Source organism: Pan paniscus, chromosome 6, assembly GCF_029289425.2.
Source record: "Pan paniscus chromosome 6, NHGRI_mPanPan1-v2.0_pri, whole genome shotgun sequence".
In the NCBI taxonomy this organism is placed as follows: Eukaryota; Metazoa; Chordata; class Mammalia; order Primates; family Hominidae; genus Pan; species Pan paniscus.
In genome coordinates this window covers 36,626,326-36,651,421 of record NC_073255.2, presented here as the reverse complement: position 1 = coordinate 36,651,421, position 25,096 = coordinate 36,626,326, and the positions used below count along the sequence as shown (strand labels likewise).

The window sequence follows — 25,096 nt, the reverse complement described above, 5'->3', positions numbered from 1 at the left end:
GAAAAAGTAAGAGGAAAAAGCTGTTTTAAATTAGTAGAAGTTAGGGACATGTGGGATAATTTTATATGAGCAAACATAAGGGCAATTTGAGTCTCAGAAGGAGAGAAAAGAGAGAGAATGGGAAAGAAAAATAATTTGAAGAAATAATGACTGAACAGTTTCCAAATATTGCCAAACATATAAATATACAGATTCAAGAAACTCAGCAAACCTAAAACAGGATAAATTTGATGAAAAGAACACCGAGGCACATATTATAGTCAAACTGCTGAGAGGCAAAGATAAAATAAAGAAAAATGGCAAATTACACTTAGGAGAACAAGTTGAATCACAGTAGACTATTCATCAGAAACTATAGAGGCCAGAAAACAATAGAATAATTTATTTAAAGTACTAAAAAGAAAACAAAAAGCCAACACAGGATGCTACATCCTGTGAACATGAACTTCAAGGATGAAGATGAAATAAAATTATTTTCAGATAATAGAAAACAACAGGAATGTGTCACTAATGGAGCTGCGTTATAAGGGATGCTAAAGAAATTTCTTTAGAGCTTTCTTTAAGGTAGTTTCAAAAATATTATTTTGTTATTTTATATTTTATTAATTTTTAGATTAATAAATCTAAATATTTATTGGAAGGAAAATGATATAGTGAAATCAGACTTTTAGAAAAGAATAAACTGATAAATATCTGGGTAAATGTAAAATACCATTTTTCTTCACTTATTTAAATTGTGCATTTGACCATTTGAAGCAAAAATTACAACACCATCTCATGAGGTTTGTATGTAGAGAGGTGTAATACATGTGACAATGATAACATAAAGACCAGGTAATGTTAATAAATGGACCTATACTGTTGCAGGATTTTTACATGTTACATAAAGTTATACAGTAGACAGAAAATTAAAGATGTATGTTGTAATCCCCAAGCAACCACTAAAAAGATTAACCATAATAGCTAAAGATTGTTAAAGTTTACCTATTTATCAAAAGATAAATTTAAATTGACCATTTAGCAGTAGATAAATTAAAATTGATTTAAAAAATAAATAATACAAAAAATATCTCAAGCAGAAAAGTTAATGCAAAGGGAAAAAAGCAAAGGTGATAATTAGAAAACAAATAATAACATGCTAGACCCAAATGCAACTATATTAATAATTACATTAAATGTTAAAGGACTAAACATTCTACTTAAAAGGAAAAGGTTATTAGAATTGATAAAAAGGCAAGCTCCAACTGCAATTGTACAAGAGATACACTTTAAATATAAATACACAAAAAGGTTCAGAGTAAAAGTATGTAAGATGTACCAAACAGTAAGAATAAGTAGAATGCAGTGGTGTTATTAATATTAGCTGAAATGAACTGCAAGTAAAAGGATATTGTGAAAGAGAAAGGAGATTTTCTGATAATAAGAGTGTCATCAGAAAGATACAACAGTCATAAATAACTATTAGGTAACTGTAGACTTCCAAAACATAAAATGTAAAAATTGATAGGAGAAAAAGGAGAAATATATATTTTCACAATCATAGGAGGTTTTAACATTCTTGCATCAGCAGTTGATAGACAAACTGGACAAAAATATCACTAAGGACCTAAGAGGATTTGAACAACATCAGCCACTTTGCCTTAGTTAATATTTATAGAACACCATGCAACAACTGCAATATACATATTCTTTTCAAGTACACATGCTGAGACATTTTAAAATAAGTTTTAATAATTTTAAAATATCATAAGCTTAAAGAGTATGTTCTTTGACCTTAATGGATTTAAATTAGAGATCAATAAGATATCTAGGAAAATCCTGTATATTTGAAAATTAAACAACATTCTTCTAAATCATTTGTGGATCAAAAAGTAATCAGAGGAAAGTAGGAAACATTTCAAATTTATCAAGAATGAAAATGCAATATATTAAAAATGTGTGCAATACTATTAAAACAGTGCCTAGAGGAAATTTACAGCTATAAATGTTCATAGTAGGAAAGAAAAAAGTTCCAAACAGAATGACTTCAGGAAGCTAGAACAAAACAGTAATGTAAATTCAAAGTAGATAGAAGAAATTAGTAATGATAAGAGGAAAAATCAATAAAATAGAAAAAATAAACAGAAAAAATTAAGAAAGCTCAAGCTGTTATTTGAAAAGAGCAACATGATTGACAACCTTCTACCTAGACTGGTCAATAAAAAGGAGAGAACACAAAGTACCAACAGTATATCCTATACATATGAAATACATAAGAAAATGTTACAAACAACTTTATCTCAATAAATTTGACAACTTTGATGAAGTGGATAAATTCCTTGCAAAATACAACTTACCAAAATTCACACAAGATGAAACAGAAAGTCTGAACAATCCTATGTCTGTTAAAAAATTGACTTTGTCATCAAAAATATTCCCACAAAGAAATATCCAGCCTTGGATAGTTTAACTGGTGAATTCTATCAATATGTAAAGAATAGATAATACCAATCTTATGCAAATGTATTTAGAGAAGGAAGAAATACTGTGCAATTTGTTTTATAAGACATAATTTTGATACCACACTCTGGAAAAAAATTCATAAAAAGGAATGTTAAAGACTAATGTATTTTATGAACATAGCTATAACAATTCTCAGTAAAATATTAACTAATTAAATATAACAATATACTAAAAAGGTAATATATCATGTGTGATAGTTAATTTTATGTATCAACTCGCCTGGGCCTCAGTGTGTGCTGATATTTGGTCAAGCATTATTCTGTTGTTTCTGTGAGGGTGTTTTTGGATGAGATTAACATATGAGAGGGTAGACTGAGTAAAGCAGATTGCCCTTCCTAACATGAGTTGACCTCATTCAACCAGTTGAAGGCCTAACTAGAACAAAAAGGCTGACCACCTCCCAAGTAAGAGAGAATTCTTTTTGCCTGTCTTTGAACTAAAACAATGGCTCTTCCTGGGTCTTGAGCTGTCAGCCTTCAAGTTGGAAGTACAATATTGGGTGTCCTGGATCTCCACTTGCTGATTTACCCTGCAGATCTTGGGACTTGTCAGCCTTCATAATTATGTGAGCCACTTCCTTATAATAAATCTCTTTCTTGATATGTATATATCCTATTGGTTTCTCTGGAGAATCCTGACTCATATATTGGGCTTATCCAAGGAATGCAAGATTAATTCAGCATTCAAAAATTAATTAAAAGAATTCCCCATATTTAAAAACAAACAGAAAATCATACAGTCATCTTAATAGATATATAACAAGCATTTGACAAAATTCAACACATTCATCATAAAAACTCTCAGCAAGCCAGAAACAGAAGGGAGCTTCCTCAACTGGATAAAGGGCATGTGTGAAAAACCTATAACTAACATCAAGCTTAATGGTGAAATATTGAATGTTTTTTCCTTAAGACTGGGAGTAAGACAAAGATGCTTAATCTTACATTCATCAACATTGTTAAGATGTTAATAGCGAATGACATGATTGCCTAAGTAGAAAATCCTAAGGATCTGTAAAGGAGCTACTGGAACCGATAATGAATTTTGCAAGGTCACAGAATACAAGGTTAATGTAAAAAACATTATATATACACATATGCATATATGCACATATACATATATATATAGAGAGAGAGAGAGAGAGAGACAGAGACAGAGAGAGGGAGAGAGACACTAGCAGCAAACCATTGGAAAATAAAATAATTTTTTACAATAGCACATAACATATAAAATACTTAGTAGTAGCTTTCAAAAACAAATGCAGCTCATGTTCACTAAAGATTATGTAGTATTGCTGATTATAGAGGAACTAAATACATTGAGAGATATACTGTCATCATGTAGTGGAACACTCGGTATTATAAAGGTGTCAAATCTTCCAAAATTTATTTATTGTTTCAATACAATTCCAATCAAAATTCCAGCAGAATTATGTTGGAAATTGCCACGATTATTATAAACTTTATATAGAAATGCCAAATAATACTTTTTAAAAGAAGAACAAGGTTAGAGGACTCATATTTCTTGATTCCAAGCATGCTTAAGTTACAGTATTCAAGGCAGCATTTCACTGGTGAAAGATGGACATACATAACTATGGGACAGAATTGAGAGTTTTGAAATTGACTCATCAATTGATTTATGATGCCAAATTAATTCAATGGGGAAAAGAAAATATTTTCAACAAATGGTTTTGGAACAATGGGAAAAGATAACTTTGACCCTTATCACATACCATACTCAAAAAATAGCTCAAAATTGGTTATAAACCTAAACGTAAAAGCTAAAATGGCAAGACTTCCAGAGGAAAACACTGAAGTCCTTGGAAGTAGGTGGAGGTTTCTCAGATAGGAGAGAAAAAGCATGAAGCATTTTTTTAATGATAAATTGAACTTTATAAAAATTAAACCTTTTGCTCTTTGGGAGACACCATTAAAAAAAAGCAGGCCAAGACATTGGAGAAATTATTCACAACACTTATGTTTTACATAGGTTTTGAATCCAAAATGTGTAAGGTACTTTTATAACTCAATAATAAGTAAACAATTCAATTTTAAAATGAGAAAGGTTTGAAACAGACATTTCCCTAAAAAATGTATACAAATGGAATACAAGAACATGAAAATGTGCCTGACATAGTCAACAAAGAAATGTGAATTAAAACCACGATGAGATAACACTACATATCCATCAGAAGAATGGCCGAAATTAAAGACTGATTAGAGGAGGCAAAGAAAAACTGAAAATGTTATACGCTAGTGGTCAAATGTAAAGTGATACAACCACTTTCACAAATATTTGGCAGTTTCTTTTTTCTTTTTTAATTGAGATGCAGTCTCTGTCACCCAGGCTAGAGTGCAGTGGCATGATATCACCTCATTGCAACTTCCACCTCCTAGGTTCAAGAAATTCTCCTGTCTCAGCCTCCTGAGTAGCTGGGACTACAGGTGCATGCCACAACACCCAGCTAATTTTTGTATTTTTAGTAGAGACGGGGTTTCACCATATTGGTCAGGCTAGTCTCGAACTCCTGACCTCAGGTGATCCACCTGCCTCAGCCTCCCAAAGTGTTGGGATTACAGGCATGAGCCACTATGCCCGGCTGGCAGTTTCTTATAAACACTCAGCTGTCTTATAAACCAGCCATTCTGCTTCTAGATATTCACCCCAGATAAATGAAAACATATGTGTCTACACAAAGATTTATGTATGAATACCCATAGTAGCTTTATTCACAATAGTTCCAAACTAGAATCTAATAACTTGAATGTCCGTTAGCTAGTAAATGGATAACAAACTGTGGTATGCTCATATGATAGAATACCACTCAGCAATAAGAGAAAATGAACTATTGATGAACCACTATATAGATGAATTGTAAATCATTATGCTGAGTAAAGAAAGAGTACATTTCGTATTATATATATGTGTGTGTGTGTGTCTATGTATATACATAGAAACACGTGTGTATATATCTAGTATCTGTTAATATATAATGCGTATGTATGTGTATATAATATGTATTATCTATTATATTTTAAAATAATATGTGTGTATATTTTAAATGTGTGAATATTTTAAAATAATATGTGTGTATATATGTATGTATATATACACACATACATACATATATGTATATACACACATACATATATGTATGTATACATATACATATGTATACATACATATATACATCATCTATATATACATATATACACACATATTTAATATATAATACATATATGTGTATCTGTGTATGTCTACATGTATGTATATAATAAATATGTATATATGTATGAAATATATGTGTATATAATATATAAATATTGAAATCTATAATATATATTAAATATTTGAAATATATACTAAATATATATGTGTATACTTTATGTACACATGTATAAAACTAGAAAATTCAAACTATTTTAGATAGACATAAGCCAGATCAAACTTTGCCTGGGGCTAGGTTTGAGGGTGATGGAAGTATTTGGTATGATTACAGTGGTATTTTCAAAAACTTACTCAACTGTTAAACTCATTACATTCTGCAATTTATGTAAATTGTAAGCAGTTTATTCTATGTAAATTATACCTCAATAAAGTCGTTAGAGGCAGTAAAAAGATCAGTGATTGGCAGGGGTTGAGGGAAAAAAGAGAGGGGTGAATCGAAGGAGCACAGGGGATTTTAGGGTGCTGAATCTATTCTGTATGGATACTGTGATGGTGGATACATGGCATTATGCATTTGTCAAAACTGGTAGAACTGTACAGCATGCCCAGTGAACCTTAATGTAAACTATGGACTGTAGTTAACATAATATATCAATATTGATTCACTAGTTGTAACAAATGCACCACATTAACACAAGACTTTAAAAATAAGAAAACTGCTGGAAGTGAGGTAACATGAGAACTAGCTATACTATAAGCTCAATGTTTCTGTCAACCTAAAACTTTATTAAAAATCAAGCTATTTTTAAAAAGATGGAATACCTGTATCCAATGTGAAATATGGATTATTAATTTACCTCCAAGGATTATTTTCAAGTTAATTCTTTCTTAAAACTCTGAATTCATTTGGAGAAAAGAGCATTTTAATACAATTTTCAGTTTCATTGAATTTTTTCCTGTGAGTTAATTTTCCAAATGATATGTGTATTCCATGTATCATATTCCTAATAAATGATTTTCTTAATACTTAGCTTTCATTTATTCCTTATTTGAAAACTCACCTTAAAGACCCAAATTAGATTAGAAATGTCAGAAATCGTTGACTGATTTTCATTAGCAGTGGCAAAAAAAAAAAACTGATTTTTACTTTCCATTTTTGACTTCCATCCTTTTTTCTCCATGGTTGTCTCTAAAAGGGAGTTTCGAACCTTGGTAATTGAAATGGTGATGGCCACAGATATGTCTTGTCACTTCCAACAAATCAAAGCAATGAAGACTGCTCTGCAGCAGCCAGAAGCGTAAGTGTGCTTGTGGCTTGTGCTTTTGTTTGTATAGGTGTTTGAATGGGTCCTCGTCTATGTGGCTATCCCTTTAAAGAGCATCTCCTTTAACACAACTTTATAGAGTGTTCTTATGCAATGATTATGTTTGAAGGAGAAAGCATAAAAGTTGTACCTATCACAATAAGGTATGTTCTCATGAGGGTTGAAAGAAATAATAGAGGCAGCATCAGTTGTCCCCAGTGAGAATTTAAAATAATTCCCTGTGGTAAACTAAATTATCAGAGATCCCCAATGCAGAAGCAACCAATAAAAGTCAGTGACTCTTGGATTCTTGCTGTCTTTTTGAAGGATGCAGTCATTCCAGAAATGGATTTGAGTCCAGAGAGTCCAATTCCGTAAATATGGAGACCAAGTTAATGAGTATCCCAGTTGTAGGATGAAATGATGTCTTTTCCTCAATTTAGCTGAAGTGGGGTTTGAGATGGAAGAACGAAAGAGATTAAAAACTTAATGATTTTTTAAAAACTCTTACTGAGGTTCTGAAGAGTGTGGTTATCATGTGTTTGGGTGCTTTTGGTTTACAGCATTGAAAAGCCAAAAGCCTTATCCCTTATGCTGCATACAGCAGATATTAGCCATCCAGCAAAAGCATGGGACCTCCATCATCGCTGGACAATGTCACTCCTGGAGGAGTTCTTCAGACAGGTACCTTGTTGCTCTCTCTCCATCAGGGCTGTCATCATTGGATATTTTATGAATTTTATATCTCAGCAATGCTAAGATAAGGACTATTGAGATTACAGTAATTTTGGAGAGGGGAGGGGGGCTCCACAGATTATTTTGCCTCTTGGTCATGTGATATTTGAATCTTACCTAAATACTGCTTTTTAGGACATTATGGTATTTTTATCCTATGCATTTCTGTTTGGGGGAAAAAAAGTATTTCCTTGTAGCAGTCTTTTGTCAAAATGTCATTTGAGGGGTTCTTTTACTTTTTTTTTCTAGTGGCTCGACAAAATGACAGTTACTTTGGCATCACCCTATAGGATTAAGATGTTAATCTTGAACTCATGTCTCTATTATAATTGTTTGGGTTGTTTCTTTCTAGTGGACAAGTCCAAGACGCAAAATTCCAAACCAGATGTGGCAATTTGGGGTCAGGAAATCACTAGAAACTGCCATTCCAGTTGTATTTAAACTTCACTCCATCCTAAGTTCCAGAGTTGTGTTGTCTATAAGAATAGGCAGGATCGGTCTGGTGCAGTGGCTCATGCCTGTAATCGCAGCACTTTGGGAGGCCGAGGCAGGTGGATCATGAGGTCAGGAGATTGAGACCATCCTGGCCAAGATGGTGAAACCCCATCTCTACTAAAAATACAAAAATTAGCCGGGCGTGGTGGTGGGTGCCTGTAATCCCAGCTACTTGAGAGGCTGAGGCAGGAGAATCGCTTGAACCTGGGAGATGGAGGTTGCAGTGAACCGAGATCGCACTGCCGTACTCCAGCCTGGCGACAGCGCGAGACTCCGTCTCAGAAAAAGAAAAAAAGAATAGGCAGGATCTTTAATTATTATAAATTGTTTAAAAACAAATTTTAAAATTGCATAGAACTAGAGAAATAGGGAAATAAATGCATAGCACCAAGACCGAAGTCTTTCCAACTCAGGCACGTGTGCTAACCTTATCTCTAGAGGTGCTGCCATTCAAACATCTGCATCCAGACATGCGGGCCTGAGATTGAAGGCATGATACATAGATTTGGTGACCTAAATTATAATAAATTCAAGTTAATACAGCTAATTCAGTTAATTCTTGCTAATTCAAGAAAAGAGGTTCAACAGCATGGATTCAGAGACTTCTGATTCCATAAAACACTGCTTAATAACACAAGTCACAACTTCGTCCCGCAAACTGACAAGCGATGGGCTCTTTTGCTATTTATTTTTTCTGAATAAATTTAGATTGTGATAATTCTTACTCTCATATTTCAAGTCTGAATGCAGAAATTGTAGAAGGCACCTGTGTGTGTGTGTGCCTGTGTGTGTGTGTTTTCCTTCTGAAACTATCTAGTAATGAAGTGGGGCTAGAGTTAACAGCACATTAAACAAATGCCAGAAGACCGTTTATTGGAGTTTATTTCCACTGATTTATGGCCTGAGTCTAATCAAATTGCTTCTCTAATTCCCTATGGTCTTATCTGTGATTTATGTTGGGGGAGCGGGGGGAGGGAAGGATTTAGGATAAGGTTGGACGAGATGTTTTCTTAAGACCCTTTTGTTAGGAAATGCAAGGCATTTCCTTCACTCTGTCTATGGTGCACATGCACACACACACACACACACACACACACACACACACACACACGCCAAAGCACCCCCCAGCTATTATATGTGTATGTCAACAGGTACCCTATTTAGTTTATGGTTAATTCTCTTTGCAGAGTCATTGCTCAGCCTCCCAGAGTAATTCTCAAAGGGGACTCCATGGTGTGGGGGGAACTAGAACTCTACAGGTGACTCCGCAAAATCATCCTTCACCAAGAGCTTCTTTTGAGCTATTTTTCCAAAGGCTGTTTTTCTAATAGTAGTATGAGGATGTTCTCCAAATCTCCACTCCCCCTGTCATATGCTTTCTTTGATAATACTTTTGCAATGTCACCCTGTACTAGTCTGTTCTCATGCTGCAAATAAAGACCTACTCAAGACTGGGTAATTTATAAAGGGAAGAGGTTTAATTGACTCACAGCTCCACATAGCTGGGGAGGCCTCACAGTCATGGCAGAAGAGTAAAGAGATGTCTTGCACGGTGGCCAGCAAAGAGAGAGAATGAGAACCAAGTGAAAGGGATTTTTCCATTATAAAACCATTAGATCTCATGAGACTTATTTTCTACCAGGAGAACAGTATGGGGGAAACCGCACCCAGGATTCAGTTATCTCTCACCAGGTTCATCCCACAACATGTGGGAATTATGGGAGCTACAATTTAAGATGAGATTTGGGTAGGGACACAGCCAAACCATGTCATTCCACCCTGACCCCTCCCAAATCTCGTATTCTCACATTTCAGAACCAATCATACCTTCCCAACAGTCCCCCAAAGTCTTAACTCATTTCTGCATTAACTCAAAAGTTCACAGTTCGAAGTCTCATCTGAGACAAGGCAAGTTCCTTCCACCTATGAGTCTGCAAAATCAAAAGCAAGTTAGTTACATCCTAGATACAATGGGGGTACAGGCATTGGGTAAATACAGCCATTTCAAATGGGAGAAATTGGGCAAACAAAGGGGTTACATGGCCTATGCAAGTCCAAAATCCAGCATGGCAGTCAAATCTTAACGCTCCAAAATGATCTCCTTTTGACTCTATGTCTCACATCCAGGTCATGCTGATGCAAGAGATGGGTTCTCATGGTCTTGGGCAGCTCTGTCCCTGTGGCTTTTCCAGGTACAGCCTCCCTCCTGACTGCTTTCATGGGCTGACAGTGAGCGTCTGCTGCTTTTCCAGGCACATGGTGCAAGTTGTCAGTGGACCTACCATTCTGGGATCTGGAGAACAGTGGCCCTCTTCTCACAGCTCCACTAGGCAGTGCCCTAGTAGGGACTCTGTGTGGGGGTTTCAACTCCACATTTTGCTTCCACACTACCATAGCAGAGGTTATCCATGAGGGCCCTGCCCCTGCAGCAAATTTCTGCCTGGACATCCAGGTGGTTTCCTACATCCTCTGAAATCTAGACGGAGGTTCCCAAACCTGAATTCTTGACTTCTGTGCACCTGCAGGCTCAACACCATGCAGAAATCTCCAAGGCTTGAGGCTTGCACCTTCCGAAGCCATGGCCTGAGCTGTACCTAGCCCCTTTTAGCCATGACTAGAGCATCTGGGATGCAGGGCACCAAGTCCCTAGGCTGCACACAGCAGGGGAACCCTGGGCCCAGCCCACAAAACCATCTTTTCCTCCTAGGCCTCTTGGTCTGTGATGTGTGACATTTTCCCTATTGTCTTGGCTCCTTGTTACTTCTGCAAATTTGTGCAGCAGACTGGAATTTCTCCTCAGAAAATGGGTTTTTCTTTTCTATTGCATCATCAGGCTGCAAATTTTCTGAACTTTTATGTGCCGTTTCCGTTTTAAAACCGAACGCTTTTAACAGCACCCAAGTTACCTCTTGAATGTTTTCCTGCTTAGAAATTGTTTCCGCCAGATACCCTAAGTCATTTCCCTCAAGTTCAAAGTTCCACAGATCTCTAGGGCAGGGGTAAAATGCTGCCAGTCTCTTTGCTAAAACACAGCAAGAATCATCTTTACTCCAGTTCCCAACTAGTTCCTCGTCTCCACTGAGACCACCTCAGCCTGGATGTCATTGTCCATATTATCAACATTTTGTTCAAAGACATTCAACAAGTCTCTAGGAAGTTCCAAATTTTCCCACATTTTCTTATCTTCTTCTGAGCTCTCCAAACTGTTCCAACCTCTGCCTGTTACCCACTTCTAAAGTCGCTTCCACATATCAGGTATCTTTATAGCAGAGCCACACTCTACCAGTACCAATTTACTGTATTAGTTCATTTTCACGCTGCTGATAAAGAATACCCAAGACTGGGTAATTTATAAAGGAAAGAAGTTTAATTGACTCACAGTTCCACAGGGCTGAGGAAGCCTCACAACTGTGGTGGAAGACAAAGGAAAAACAAAGGGATGTCTTACATGGCAGCCAGCAAAGAGAGAGCATGAGAACCAAGTGAAAGGGGTTTCCCCTTGTAAAACCATCAGATCTCATTAGACTTATTCACTATCGTGAAAACAGTATGGAGGAAACTGCCTCCATTATTCAATTATCTCCCACGGGCTCCCTTCCACAACACATGGGAATTATAGGAGCTACAATTTAAGATGAGATTTGGGGTGGGAGAACACAGCCAAACCATAACATACCCTCTACAGCTAGGAGTATGTGGTCCATGGTGAAAGGATAGATAATAGCTAACTCATATAGTTTGAGGTATTAAAGTGATTCTTTTTCTAATTATGAGAAAGTAAAAATGAATTACTTAAACATATGAACATTTTTTCCTCGTAAAGGAAAACTTGTTTGCACATACATATACTCGAATAAAAATGTGCTAGAGGCAATATGAAAATAACCATATTGAATTTCTTGCCTGTTGGGAAGGGACTGTTAACTCATTGGACTGGAACTATTTTTTAGTAATTATAATTCAGTAAATTATTTTTATTGACTTAATATTTTAACCTAGATGCCATAAGCTATAGTAAGTAACACATGTAAGAGAAATGCTGCCTCAGTTCTTAACTATAGATTTTTAAATTGGACAATTCAAATGGGAAATCTCAATGGCACTATAGAGTGTTTTTAAAAATTACATTTGGAAAGTTGGGTTACATTTTAAAATAAGGCATAGTCTCAGTGCTGATGGACCACACATTCCATGGTTACTAAGAGAGTAAGTTACATCTTCAGTTTTATAACCATAATTTACAAAATCCAAGCCACTGCCTCAGGGTACTTTTTGATGAAATATTGACTTTAAAGAAGTATAAGTTCACCTCGTTGGTAAATATATCATGTTGGAAAAACTGTGAGGTTCATTTTCTTTGTATTGTTGTACAATTTTATATTTTGCAAACATCTCTTACAATTCTTTTAATTTAATCTGTGTCTATAGTATTTTTCCCATTTTTATTTATTACACATGTTGGTGAGTTTTTCCCTTTGTTCCCTATGAAATTATCAGATTGTTTTATTGTTTCTCTTTTTGTTTATAGTGCCTTCAGTGGCCTTTTTATTTTTATCAATTCAGTTCTCCTTTGAGCTGCTTCCAGCACAATCTGCATTAATGTGATAATTCTAGTTTTCTTCCCTTTTCAATGTCTTTCCTGTGCTCTGCTAGGTCTCATTCCCCTGAGCCCTTGTTCTTAACATTTTCAGGAGCTTCTTTCTGTTAGTAGTGGCACCATTTATCTGATGAGTATTCCCCATCTGTTGTTTGTTTGAAGTTCTTTATTCCTGCTTCTGCTGCTGATGGTATAATACTTCCTTCTCCTCCCTTTGCTCTTTTTCTTTTATCTCTTCCATCCTCTTCTTCTTCTTCACCTTTTTCTTCTTCCCCTCCATCTTGTCCATCATCTCTTTGTCCTCCTCCTTCTACTCTTCCTTCTGCCCCTTCTCCTCCTCCTGTCTTTTCTTCTTCACTTTATTATTATTATTTACAATCTTTGAGTGAAATGTATTCTTTTCAGACCAACTATTTGCAGATTTGTACCACAGGGCAATCAGAGCAGTAGTATTCTAAGCTATCTAGAATTGTCCTTGGTTTATTATTAGGGTCCTATGAAGCGGTGTGTATGTGCGTGTGTGTGTGTGTGTGTGTGTGCGTGCATGTGTGTGTGTGTGTGTGCCTTTACTTCTTCCTTACTTTTGTAGGGCCTCTTGCAATTCAATGTCTATTCTCTACCTAGCCTCTTGGCATCTTGCCTTATTCCTCTCTGATATTTACAGCATTTGGCAGCCCTTTCTCATATAGTTTTGATTTTAGATTACAGATTTTTCCTAGGATGTGTGATTGTATTTCTGTTTCTTACTCTCCTTATTTTTGAGATGATAATTTCTGAAAGAGCTAAAACTTTACTATGCTATCTTAAATCCAACATCACAATGCCTTTCTCATATGTTATATTTGTGCCTTCCTCCCCTGGGAAAGAAGAATATACATTGCTGTGCTTTGTTCAACTTGATCCTTCTGTTGCTTTCCCAAACATTTGCTTTTTCTTCATTTCACCTGAAAAGACTCACTTGAGATATTACCTAAATGTCTTTGGAAGCTCTTGCATTGACAGGTGCCATCTTCTCTGTGAACTTCCAATACAGATGGAGCCCTTGTCTCTTTTGACTGGTTTGCTGCTTACCTATAGCTACCCCCAAATGTATAACAACACACATAAATGGAAGTTTTGAACTCACTCATGTACAGTATAGGACTCATGTTTCTTGATTGGCAGATGGTTCTATGATAAGCAATGATTTTAGACAGTATTCTGCCATCTACCTTGCTTCCAAAGTGCTTGTCTACATCAAACCAGCAAACTGGGGAAAACATGGAGAAGTAGGCATAAGAGATATTGTAGGCCTGAACTGTGGTAGAAATGCATCCCTTCTCTTGTTCTGTTATTGAGCACTAACTGGCAGTGATTCTAGGCAATGGAGTCTAGCTGTGTAGACAGGAAATGGAGGAGGAGGAGAATAGGGATTTGGTGAACAGCTACCTGCCTAACTGCTCCCTTTAGTTTGTCTGTCATGAATGTCTGAGTGGCCAAAGGAACTTGAGTGTTTCTAACCAAATTAGTCTTTTCATTTATTCAACAAATATTCATTATCTTCCTTCTGTGTGCCAACTATGTGACTTTATCAGTTGGAGTTATCTTAACCCCTACCGCAGGAATGATACTTATTTTTCTGAGCTGTCCTGGAAGAAAAAAAAACGAGTGAGTTTTTAAAAATCCTTTGTGTAAATAGAGACTTTTGCCCTCTTTTGAAAATGTTGACCTCTCCAATAAAGAGGAAGTGTATGAATAATTTTAAGCTATAGCTATAGAGTCATACAGTATTGTGTTATCACTCAAGTTGGACTCATGAGTAGAAGTTTATTCCTCTACATTATCAGCACTGTTTTTTTTTTCAATTCATAAATATATCTGCTTTCCAAAGGGAATTCAATTACCTCTGTTTTAAAACTAAGCTTTTATTAGTCGAGTCTACACAGCTCAATTAAATACAAAGCATGTAAATTATGTGTATATTTGGGTATAGACAAGTTTGTGGAATTAGGAGTTATTTAGTATCAGGTGATTGTTCAGTAATGAAATCCAAATTAGTGTTTATATTTTAATAGTCAAATGGAGAGTGTTCACACCCTCCCCATTAAAATGTACTGACAGAACAATTTGTATCCCTGCTACATGGGAATAAAAAGGGTTTTATTTGTTTTAGCTGAACTATCCCACAAAACCATCTACACCACTAGAATTTATGTTATAAATACACTTCCTTTTCTACATATCACCTAGGTAGAAATCACTCAGGAGGAAATCATTTTTATCATGCCACTTGAGAGAGCAGTTTTCAGTAGAGCGTACTTGAAATAAAGAAGCCATTGTGTCCACTGGGGTGTCTATATAGGAAGAGGGTGCAGAAGGAACTGAGCCACTTAGGGACTATTCCTGAGACCTTTGGATGTCCCCAACTCCCATTGTGACCCCATTGTTGAGCTTCTTCAGACACACACTCCTTTTCCGTCCTTTCAGTTAATGCTACATGTGAGCCAATATCCATTCTCTTTGGTAGCATGCCTTAGAAGGAAGAATCATCCAGTTTTGAACCAGGCCTGGTTGCAGGTTGTTACTACCCTTTATTTGCTATTAAATTAATTTATTGACAGTACTTATTACAATCGGAGTGTATTAGGTGAACAAATTCACTAAAGGTTTCTCGAATCTTGGCCTTAAATATTAGAGCCACCTGTTGGGAAACAACAGTAGTTCTTCTTATTTATTTACATGCATTTTTCTCTTTCATCCTTATAACCCTATGAGGTAGAGATTACTATCCCACATTTAGCAAGTGATAAAAACTAAAATGTATGGAAGGAAAATAACTTACCTGTGATCTATCTCACATCTAGTAGGAGAAAAGGATTCAAGCACAAGTCAGTAGCTATTATCCTGAGCCAGTAAAATGAATTAGCACAGCTTCACTACTATAAGAAGGGTGACATATTTTTTTTCCTTTCCTCTGGGGGTATGACAAGTCTTAAGCCTCTGGCCCAAGTTTTTAGAAAACATCTCCATTATTATTTAGACTCTTCATAATGCTTATTATGGTGATGCTTTTTGGTGAGATTGAGAATATATTGGTTAGACAATTGTGTTTTATTGTTGTCTAACTTCATAGACACAAGCAATTATTTATTCTCCTTTTGGTCCACTTTTCATTATGGACTGGTCTCTGAGGTTAAGAACCCAGAAGCACTTGCTCCAAGTGTGTGTGGCTTTAGGTAGCACTAGGAGAATCAGTCTGAATCAGTCCAGTTTGAATTTTAGTTTCAAACACTGCCCACGTCTGGGAGGAGTTCATTAGCTAAACAATGGCCACAGGTTGACCCAGGATGACTTGAGAAAACACAGAAATTCTGCCTGCAGTGCTGGCTGCAGTCCACAAGACATATTGCCTGTTGCCTTATTTTCCATGGAGGTCCTAGTACTGCCCAATGAGGCTTTCTTTACAGCAACATGAACTTTGCAGTTGGGTGGAACTATTGGATCCCAGAGGGCTTCAGCCTTTTGTTGTCTTTTATGTAGAGAAGCAGGCTCCATAAAGACTTATTTTATAATGTAATTGTAATAATTAAAATAAAGACCAGTGGCCTCCGTGGCGGCAGAAGTCACTAAATGAAATCTGGGTGACCCAGCCTACTGTTCCTTAATTTACTATGACCTTTTATTTTTCCAGGGTGACAGAGAAGCAGAGCTGGGGCTGCCTTTTTCTCCTCTGTGTGACCGAAAGTCCACTATGGTTGCTCAGTCACAAGTAGGTACGTGTTTGCAGCTCTTTGGATAGAAGCACCAAAGCAGGAAGCCTGTAGAAGTAAGCACAGATGATCCCAGTGGTTCTTTGGCTGGGAAACTGGCTCCATTCTGCCATGTTGTGCTCATGGCTCTGCCTGATTCAATTTATGGAACCACTCTGTCCATTCTTTTCCCTGGAATGTGGCTTGTTCATGGGAGAATTGGACAATGACACTCTTGGTGTCTCTGTCATTCCCTGTCAAGAGAAAGAGGGGGCCCCAACTTTCCAAGGAGATAACAAGTGTCATTGGCAGGAAGCCCATTCTACTCCATCCCGCCATTCTGCATGCAGGACTGTAAGCTAACAAGGCATTTCTACTCACTGATGCTTCTCCTAGCCCTGTTTTCAGGACAGCCCCATTTCCTTGTTGAATCTACTTCCATGAATGGATCTTTTAAAATGTTTTCTTCCTTATTTCCTGTCTTCCTTCCATCCTTTCTTTTCTTTAAAGCACTTTTTTTAGGTAAGGATAACTTTTGAATTGCTAATAACCATAATATATGCATTTTAAAAATCTTCATCTGTGGGAGAGGACACCAGTGCCCTATCTAAGTTAAATGTTGTCAGTGATCTCCACCTTTGAAGAGTCTGAAGTCATTTAAGAAAATTCAATAAGAATTAGGCATTTTTCTACTTGTGTTTTGAGTGCTTATGCTTTTTTTATAATGTATATTGAGTCTTCATATATTGGGCACTGCTAGACATGATAATAGATGTTATAGGAACAAAGAGAAATTATATATGGTACCTGCTCTCAAAGACATTAAACCAGTATTGGGTGATGGGCAAAATGTTACAAAAACAAAAATCTATTAGAATGTTATAATGCCAAGGTAGACTTTTGTACCTAGTACGATAAGGTACACAACAGAGTGTGTGAACCATTAGGTTTATTAAGGGATAATATTTGAATTGAGTCCCAAGAAGTGAGTAGGCATTGTCTGGGCAAATGGTGATCTGTGTTGGAGGTGAGCTACGGGTGGGTAGAAGGGTATTCCAGGCAGAGAATGTAGCATATACAAAGCAGGGAAACTTAAAACTGCCTGGTATGGTCAGCAAATTCTAAACATTTCCATATGGCAAGAACATTGAGTACGGAGTAGGATGTAGTGAGGGACGTATCAAGCCCAGATTTTATATAGTGTTAATAATAGCATGTGTTTATACTTTCTTGTAGGAAATGAGGGCATATCTAAAGAATTTTAAGTGAGGTTAAAAATATATAAATTTATGTTTTAGCCTGTGGGCTTAATCTGGCCCACCACCTGTTCTTGTAAATAAAGTTTTATTACAACATAGCTAAGTGCATTCATTTACATATTGTCTATGGCTGCTTTAGCACTTTAGTGGCAGAGTTAAGTGGTTTTGATAGAGATGATATGGCCTGCAAAGTCTAAAATAACTATCTGGTCCTTTACAGATAAAGTTTGCCAACCCTGTTTTTAGAAGATTTCTTTGCCAGTAGCATAGAGGATTAATTGGAGGATTTTCAGTAAGATTAGAGGCAAGGAAAGTAGTTGACTGCCTCCTACAGGATTACAAAGAAGAGATGATGAATATCACAACTAAGGTAGTAACAGGGCCTCTCCAGAAGAGAGGTGGCACATAAGGTATCAAGGATTTGGCCGAACGCAAAGCTGAGATAAAGGCAGAACTCTACATTAAGTGGTTGGACCATGATCCCATTTACAAAGGTTGTGGGGAAGCTTATGAGTTAGTTCTGGTTTGGACATGTTGAGCTTAATTTGTCAGGAAAAAAAAGGCAAAAATGGTGTCATCAAATGCTTTAGTTTCAGCTTAAAACTACACTATAATTAACCATAATACACAATACATACTACACATACACAATTACAACACTGTATTAACCATAATACACTTTTGGCTATCACTGTTTCCTTATCAATCACAATACTATTGGTATTTGGTTGAGACAATTCTTGCTTTGTCAATTACATTGTAGGACTTTTAACATCCTTTACTGCTGAGCATTAATGCCAGCTTTACCTCTACCTGGGCCATTGTGAAAACTAAATATGCATTCATACATTTCCAAACACGCCCTTCGAAGGAGAATGGGCAACATTTCCTCTGGTTGGTATTTAGTTTCCTCCCAGTTTTCATGTGACTGTGTAATGAATTACCACCATCCCCACTAGCTTCAGCTCCTATTTTTTCTCCTGATTGTTGCAGAACATTTGGGTGTCTGAGCTGTTGGGACAATCTCTGTAGCCCGACTTCAGCCATCTCTCTAGCACGGTGATCTTACAAAGGTATAGTTCTAGGCCTGAGCCCTCTTCCACTTTCCAATCCTGTTTCTTCCAACTCTGTTTGCCCTCTCCCATCCAGATGTGCCCCCTGTACCTCAAAGTCAGCAAATCTGAAACTGAGCCCATTGTCTTTTCTTGGCCATATTCTCCTTCTATTTTCTGTTTTCCCTGCTTTGTTGTTGGAGTGTCTTTGGCAGATCCCATACAGAGGCAGTACCACCTCCTGCTGTGCAGGTATCTGTGCCTGCTTTGCATTTCCACTTTATAGTGGCACTGGTTCCAGCCTTCTTTATCTTTTGTTTAAACAATTGCAATAGCTTCTAAATGATTTTCTCATCCTTCTCCCTTCCTGCTTTCTTCCTTCTTATCTATCTTGCCAGATTAACTTTCCAAAGAACATTTAAAAACTCTTATGACAATGCGGCTCAAACATCTCCAGGAGCCTCCAGTGTCCACCTAAGTCCCAACCCTCTATCTGAACACTTAGAAGCCTCCCTTCCTAGAGCTGTCGATAACCTGCCTTCCCAAGCTTTCCTTCCCCAAATCCAAAAGAATCCCTACTCCCTAGTCAATCCCCAGACACATCTTACACCCTCCCATCTCTGTCACTTGGCTTTTTCCATTCCCACCGCCCAGAGTGAATAGCCACATCTTCCTCTCCACCCATTCTTAAGGGTTCAGCTCAAATGTCACAACTTCAGGCAGGTTGTGTTATTCAGTCTTGGTCTTTTACACAGCTCTTATCACAGTGCTTGTTCTGTAGTGGGTGTTGAGTATATATTTCTTAGGCACTTTATTGAACTGTATCCTGAAAAGTCATAGGAAGTTATGTAGGAGAAATGAAACTGACATGTAATATTCAAATCAAGGAATACATACAGTACATAAGATCAAGCCATTCTCTTTTAATCTGATCTGGAACTTCTAGATCAGTTTCTTCTGGAAAGTATGGAAAGGCCCAAGGTAATATGTGGTTCCTCTGAAGCATTGCTGTTTCTCTTCAGGTTTCATTGATTTCATCGTGGAACCCACCTTCACTGTGCTTACGGACATGACCGAGAAGATTGTGAGTCCATTAATCGATGAAACCTCTCAAACTGGTGGGACAGGACAGAGGCGTTCGAGGTCAGTGGGGAAGCTTGAGGGCTGAGGGTGAGGTTGGCCTGTCCTTGAGGATAGAATTCTTCTTTTGCTGGGGATGGGGATGGTATTTCATAATGGCATTTGCCTTAGCTCCTTCTCAGAAAAATTTGTCTGCCTCTTTCCTTTTCTCAGAGGAGTTGAAATTGTATTATCCGTACTCTCCAGGCTAAACTGTAAGGGGTGACCAAGGTCTAAATCGTGACCAGCAGGCACCTGGTGCTGCCCCCCCGCCACCCTATTTGCTGCATGTTTACCTGCTGTGCCCAGACAATCCTTGCTCACGTAATACTCCACAAAGACAGTACCACTCATCAAGAATACTTACAAAGAAATGAAACTGACTTTCATTTCAAGGTTTGCACAAAGAATGAAGTAGAGAAAAAGAATCGAAAGCTTGAAATCACCTTCTACCACCACATCATTATATCAAGGGCAGCTCCTCATCACTTACTCCTGACCTCATCACTTACTAGCTGTGCAATCGCAGGCAAACTGTCTCACTTCCCCCATCTGAGAAAACATGGATTATAATACTCAGAGGTGACTGGGAAGACTAAATAAGTTGTTAAAAATATGTTAAACCTTACAACAGGATCTAGAACAGAGGAAGTGCTAACTACAATAAAGTCTTTATTAGATATACTACTACTATTACGACTACTACTAATCTCCTTGTTCATGTAGAACAGTGGGCTTTGTCATAAAGGAGGAAGAAGAGAAGTGGAATGAATAGGAAAAGGAGAAGCAAAGAGCAGGAAAAGGAGTAAAGAAAGACAGGCGTTAGGACAGGGGACCCCAGGGATGCTCCAGATGGATAGACCCTCTTAAGTTTGCTAACAAGGAGGACAGAGCCCCCTTTCAGAGTCCCCATGGCCCCACAGCTCTTCAGGCAGTGACTGAAATATATTCTGCTTGTCTAGTCCATCATGAATTTGTATTCCTACCAGTCACTTCTTTAACCACTTGGTAGCAGTAGTTACTTCTTTGAGATTTTCCAGAAAGATGGTGCTTTCTAATATTTACAAAGTTACCCATAAGGTCTTTTGCATGACCTAGTCCCTCACAATCTCCATGCTGTCCGCATTTCCATCTTCTTCCAGCAACTTAAGGAAATTATCACTTCCCCTGGACTTGGGTATGCTGGGATCAGAAAGACCCTTGCAGGGGAATGGTAGAGCTGGAAAGAAAGAGGAGCAAGTTGCTAGGTAACTTGGAAAAGTGGTCAGTGTGGAAGCAGGTAGGTGAACTGTGGAATTAAGTAGATGTCCCAGTTCAAATTAGTCAGTTTCAGAGAACAGAGCAGAGAAAATTCACATGAGGGGATTCTGGTTATGGGGAAAAAAGAAGAGGCCAAATAGCAAAGAAGAAATATGAAGAATATAGAGACTCTTGAGACTGCAATGTTGATGTTTTTCCTGCTGAAAATTCAGAATTTCACACCGGTCATATGTGGAAAATAGAATAATTATAAACCTCAGGATCCAGATATTTCACAGCAATAACTTTAGGAGTACTAACCATTCCTCCTCTGGGCTTGCTCATTGGCAGACATTTTCCAAACACTAACTCTCTTCTTTGGTATGATTTTTTTGTTTTCCAGTTTGAATAGCATCAGCTCGTCAGATGCCAAGCGATCAGGTGTCAAGACCTCTGGTTCAGAGGGAAGTGCCCCGATCAACAATTCTGTCATCTCCGTTGACTATAAGAGCTTTAAAGCTACTTGGACGGAAGTGGTGCACATCAATCGGGAGAGATGGAGGGCCAAGGTACCCAAAGGTAACATGCCACAGACCTGTCCAAACCAATTCAGCAGAAAACAAGGTTGTCCCCTCTGAGTTATGTGTGTTACAAATAAAGCACAGTTGCTCAGGATGCAGATTCAAATTGCTGAATATTAGAATCTACCATCTTTTGATCTTCATAATATCTACGAATCAATGCATGATAAAATGCAGCAGACCTGCAAGCCTCCTGACATGATTCCCTTTATGCTGTGAGACTAAACTCCTTTTTCTAGTATGAAGACTCTACAGGACATGGGTGTTATTATTTCTTGATTTCTGCTAAACATCTTGTCGTTTTCACTTGATGTCATGTGGCACAACTGTGAGGCTGTTATTTCTTCTTTTACCTAAGTAAAGACCCGCTAATAGCCACCTTGCCTTGGCCATTATGTTGGGATATAAGGAGCTTTAATTTTCTTACAGGCATTTTTATATTCCTTTCATATTCTCAGTTTCCCTTCACTCATTGCTCAAACCGTATAACTGATCTTCTGAGATGATGGTAAATTGTCGGTAAACAGAAATTCCCTGAAGCAGACATCATCAAAACTAAAAGTTGTGGCCCTTGGTACTATCAACAGAAAAATATGGAAATTTGTATGATTTGGAAAGCTTAAATTCCTTTGTTCATATGTGCATTTGTGACTACTGAGCATGTCCTCCATGATCGGTACATTCTACATTATCATACTAGGGAGAGATGCCCTTGTGCACAGGTAGCGCAAACCTGAGATAAGGGGTCTGACACTGTGATGCCTGATTCCAGGTAGGGACAAAGACATGGTGGCTCTGGGAGCCCAGTGAGGGGACTGGGCTTCCTAGAGGTGAGCCTTCAACAAGAGTCAGTTTTTGCTAACATCTATTGCATGCCTACTGTGTGCCAGGTTGTGCCCGGTGCCCAGGGTACAGAGATGAGTAACAGACATCCTTGCCCTCAAAACTCACAATCTTGTGGCAGGGGAAGGGAAGAGACATTACTACAGAATTTCATTCAAAGGAAGAATGGAAGTTCAGTCAAAGCCCTGAAGTTGCCACCAGCACCACCAGCCTAAGCCCTAGGCCCTCACATCAGACAAAAACACATTATCCCCTCCCCAAACACAACATCTCACATTTTTACCCTCCTGGTGTCAGTATACCAGGTGAGAAGGGTGGGGACGGTGGGTAAGAGCATGTTCTAGCAGTGTTGGTTCCCATATATCGGGTTGGGGCTGGGGGTTCTGCTTCTAATGTAGGAAAGCAGCAGCCTCACTGTTGGAGTTATTCAAAGGCTTGTTCACAAAATTCTGTCCAATTTTGTGACTTGTCCATAAAATTCTGTTCAAGTGGCTGCTCATTTCAGGTGAGGTAAAGGGTTTATATTTATGGCACTTTTAGGGCGTAATTGAACCCTTATCATTTCAGGACAGATGTTGCACTCTGAGCTATGGAGGGAGCCAACACCTTCCATATTTTAAGTGCACCCTCTTCTAGTCCATTCAAATGCTTTAAACATTTCAATCTTCCCTGTTGGCAGGCATTGCAAGCAGCGATGGCAGCTACTGCATCATCTGCAAAGAAACACTCTCTTATAATCAATTACACTCATTACACTTGAAAATTCAATTTCTGACAACATGCAATTTAAAGAGGTACTTCAAAATAATTTGTTTGCAATTATCTGGCTTACTAAAATTACCTTCAGAAACTAATCACCTGGGGAAGCACTTGACAGTTTCAGGAGAAAACTGGCCCTTTAAAAAGAACAGATAAATAAACAGCTAATAATTTTTAAATGCATTTGGTATGGGAATAGAGATAACTGTGTGTTTGAACTATTTTGGAAGCACAAAGAAGTTGTCTGTAGCCTTGCTTGGGAGTTTGGGAAGGCATCATGTAGCAGACTTCTGGGATTAAGACCTGAAGCAGGTGTTATATTTAGAAATGGGAACAAGAAGAAAGGGGTTGGGCAAAGGCACAGAGCCTGGTGTTACGGATATTTTGTGGGAGAATAGTTTGGTTATCAGGGCACATTTCAATTAGCAGGGAAGGGGAGAGAGAATTGAGTCTTGACTTGCAAGGTTTTTTTTTTTTGGCAAATTCAGATAGGTTCTTTGAGACTCACTTTGGGGATGATAATGTACATCGCAGAATTGAGGTGAATAGAAGTAATACCTATAAAGCACTGAGAAAGGAGCCTGCACAAGGTTGGTACCTAGGTAGTAGCTGTTATTTATGCAAATTGGAAAAGAAGGTTAGAGGTTTGAATACAAAGTTAAGGTGGTGGTGAAAATAGCAACCTGTAACTAATATTTTATAACATTCTTAGCAGCTCAGTAATGCTGTTGACTGGTTGACTGGTGCTAATTAGAAATCTAGTTCGCATCTGTTTTCTGTTGGTGGTGGCTGTTTTGTTTGTTGCTCTTTTTTTCCAGATGACCCTGATTTCAAGAAAGGCTGTCCTCCGTGGGGCACTTGAACATGTATTGTTAGTAAATGCACTGGAAATGGGTCTTGGTTTTGTTAACCAACCTGATTTACAAAACTAGGTAGGCAAGAACTGATAATTATTAGGAAAGATTAAATAAATATTTTTATAGCCCTTAGAGTTCAAAATCACTATTCCCAACTAAAGATGTATGGACATAACAATTTTCAAGTCTGATCAATATTGATTAATTTCCATTCAGTATTTAGTACTTTTTTTTTTAACATTTGTTTTCTGGTGTAAGACTAACATGTTTAGGTTACAAATGCTGAAGTATAAAAAATATATATAAAAGAAAATGAAAATTACTAATTACCTCTCTAGACATATATAACTATTATTAAAATTCTGATGTTATTCTTTGTAATTTGCTTTTCTGTACATATGTATAAGTAAAAATTTTGCCCACAAATTGGGATCATAATATAATATTGTCTTGTATTTGGCCTTTCTTTTGAATATTTTATTCTGATACTGAATATTGTGATTTACAACATATAATTCATTTGCATATTTTTCTCATTTTTGAGTTTTTAATGTTGATTGAAGTTTTCTGTCAGCTGGAGCACTTCTTTCTTTGACTAAAATTTTCAGGAGCGGGAACACCTTCTATGTTCTTAAATGTCTAGAAGCACCTTTCTTTTGTTCTTGTATAGAACTGAGATTTGAAATAGTCAAAATTCATATAGTATTTTGGGTTTTCTGGTCAGTTTCTCTCTCTTTTCTCTGTTGTTTCTCTCTCTTTCTCTCTCTGGTTGTAGGTAGTTTTAAGTAGGCATTTCAGAAAATTATATCAAGGGATAATTAGCCCAATATAGTTTTTAACTGAGACCCTATAGTA

The 25,096-nt window shown here is 37.4% G+C and overlaps 1 protein-coding gene across 14 annotated transcripts in view; it reads left to right on the top strand.

Moving 5' to 3' along the window:
* The window catches only part of PDE1C (phosphodiesterase 1C), a 799,595-nt gene that overhangs the window by 584,287 nt on the left and 190,212 nt on the right, over nt 1-25,096 (top strand). For 13 of the 14 annotated variants that reach the window (XM_034963890.3, XM_063605671.1, XM_063605673.1 and 10 more), the window contains 5 exons: nt 6,870-6,971; nt 7,541-7,661; nt 16,475-16,556; nt 19,866-19,986; nt 21,605-21,780. In XM_034963890.3, the coding sequence (XP_034819781.2) occupies nt 6,870-6,971; nt 7,541-7,661; nt 16,475-16,556; nt 19,866-19,986; nt 21,605-21,780 (602 nt within the window). Of the gene's footprint in view, nt 1-6,869; nt 6,972-7,540; nt 7,662-16,474; nt 16,557-19,865; nt 19,987-21,604; nt 24,317-25,096 lie in introns of all 14 variants that reach the window. The other variant, XR_010112580.1, reaches the window with a different exon arrangement.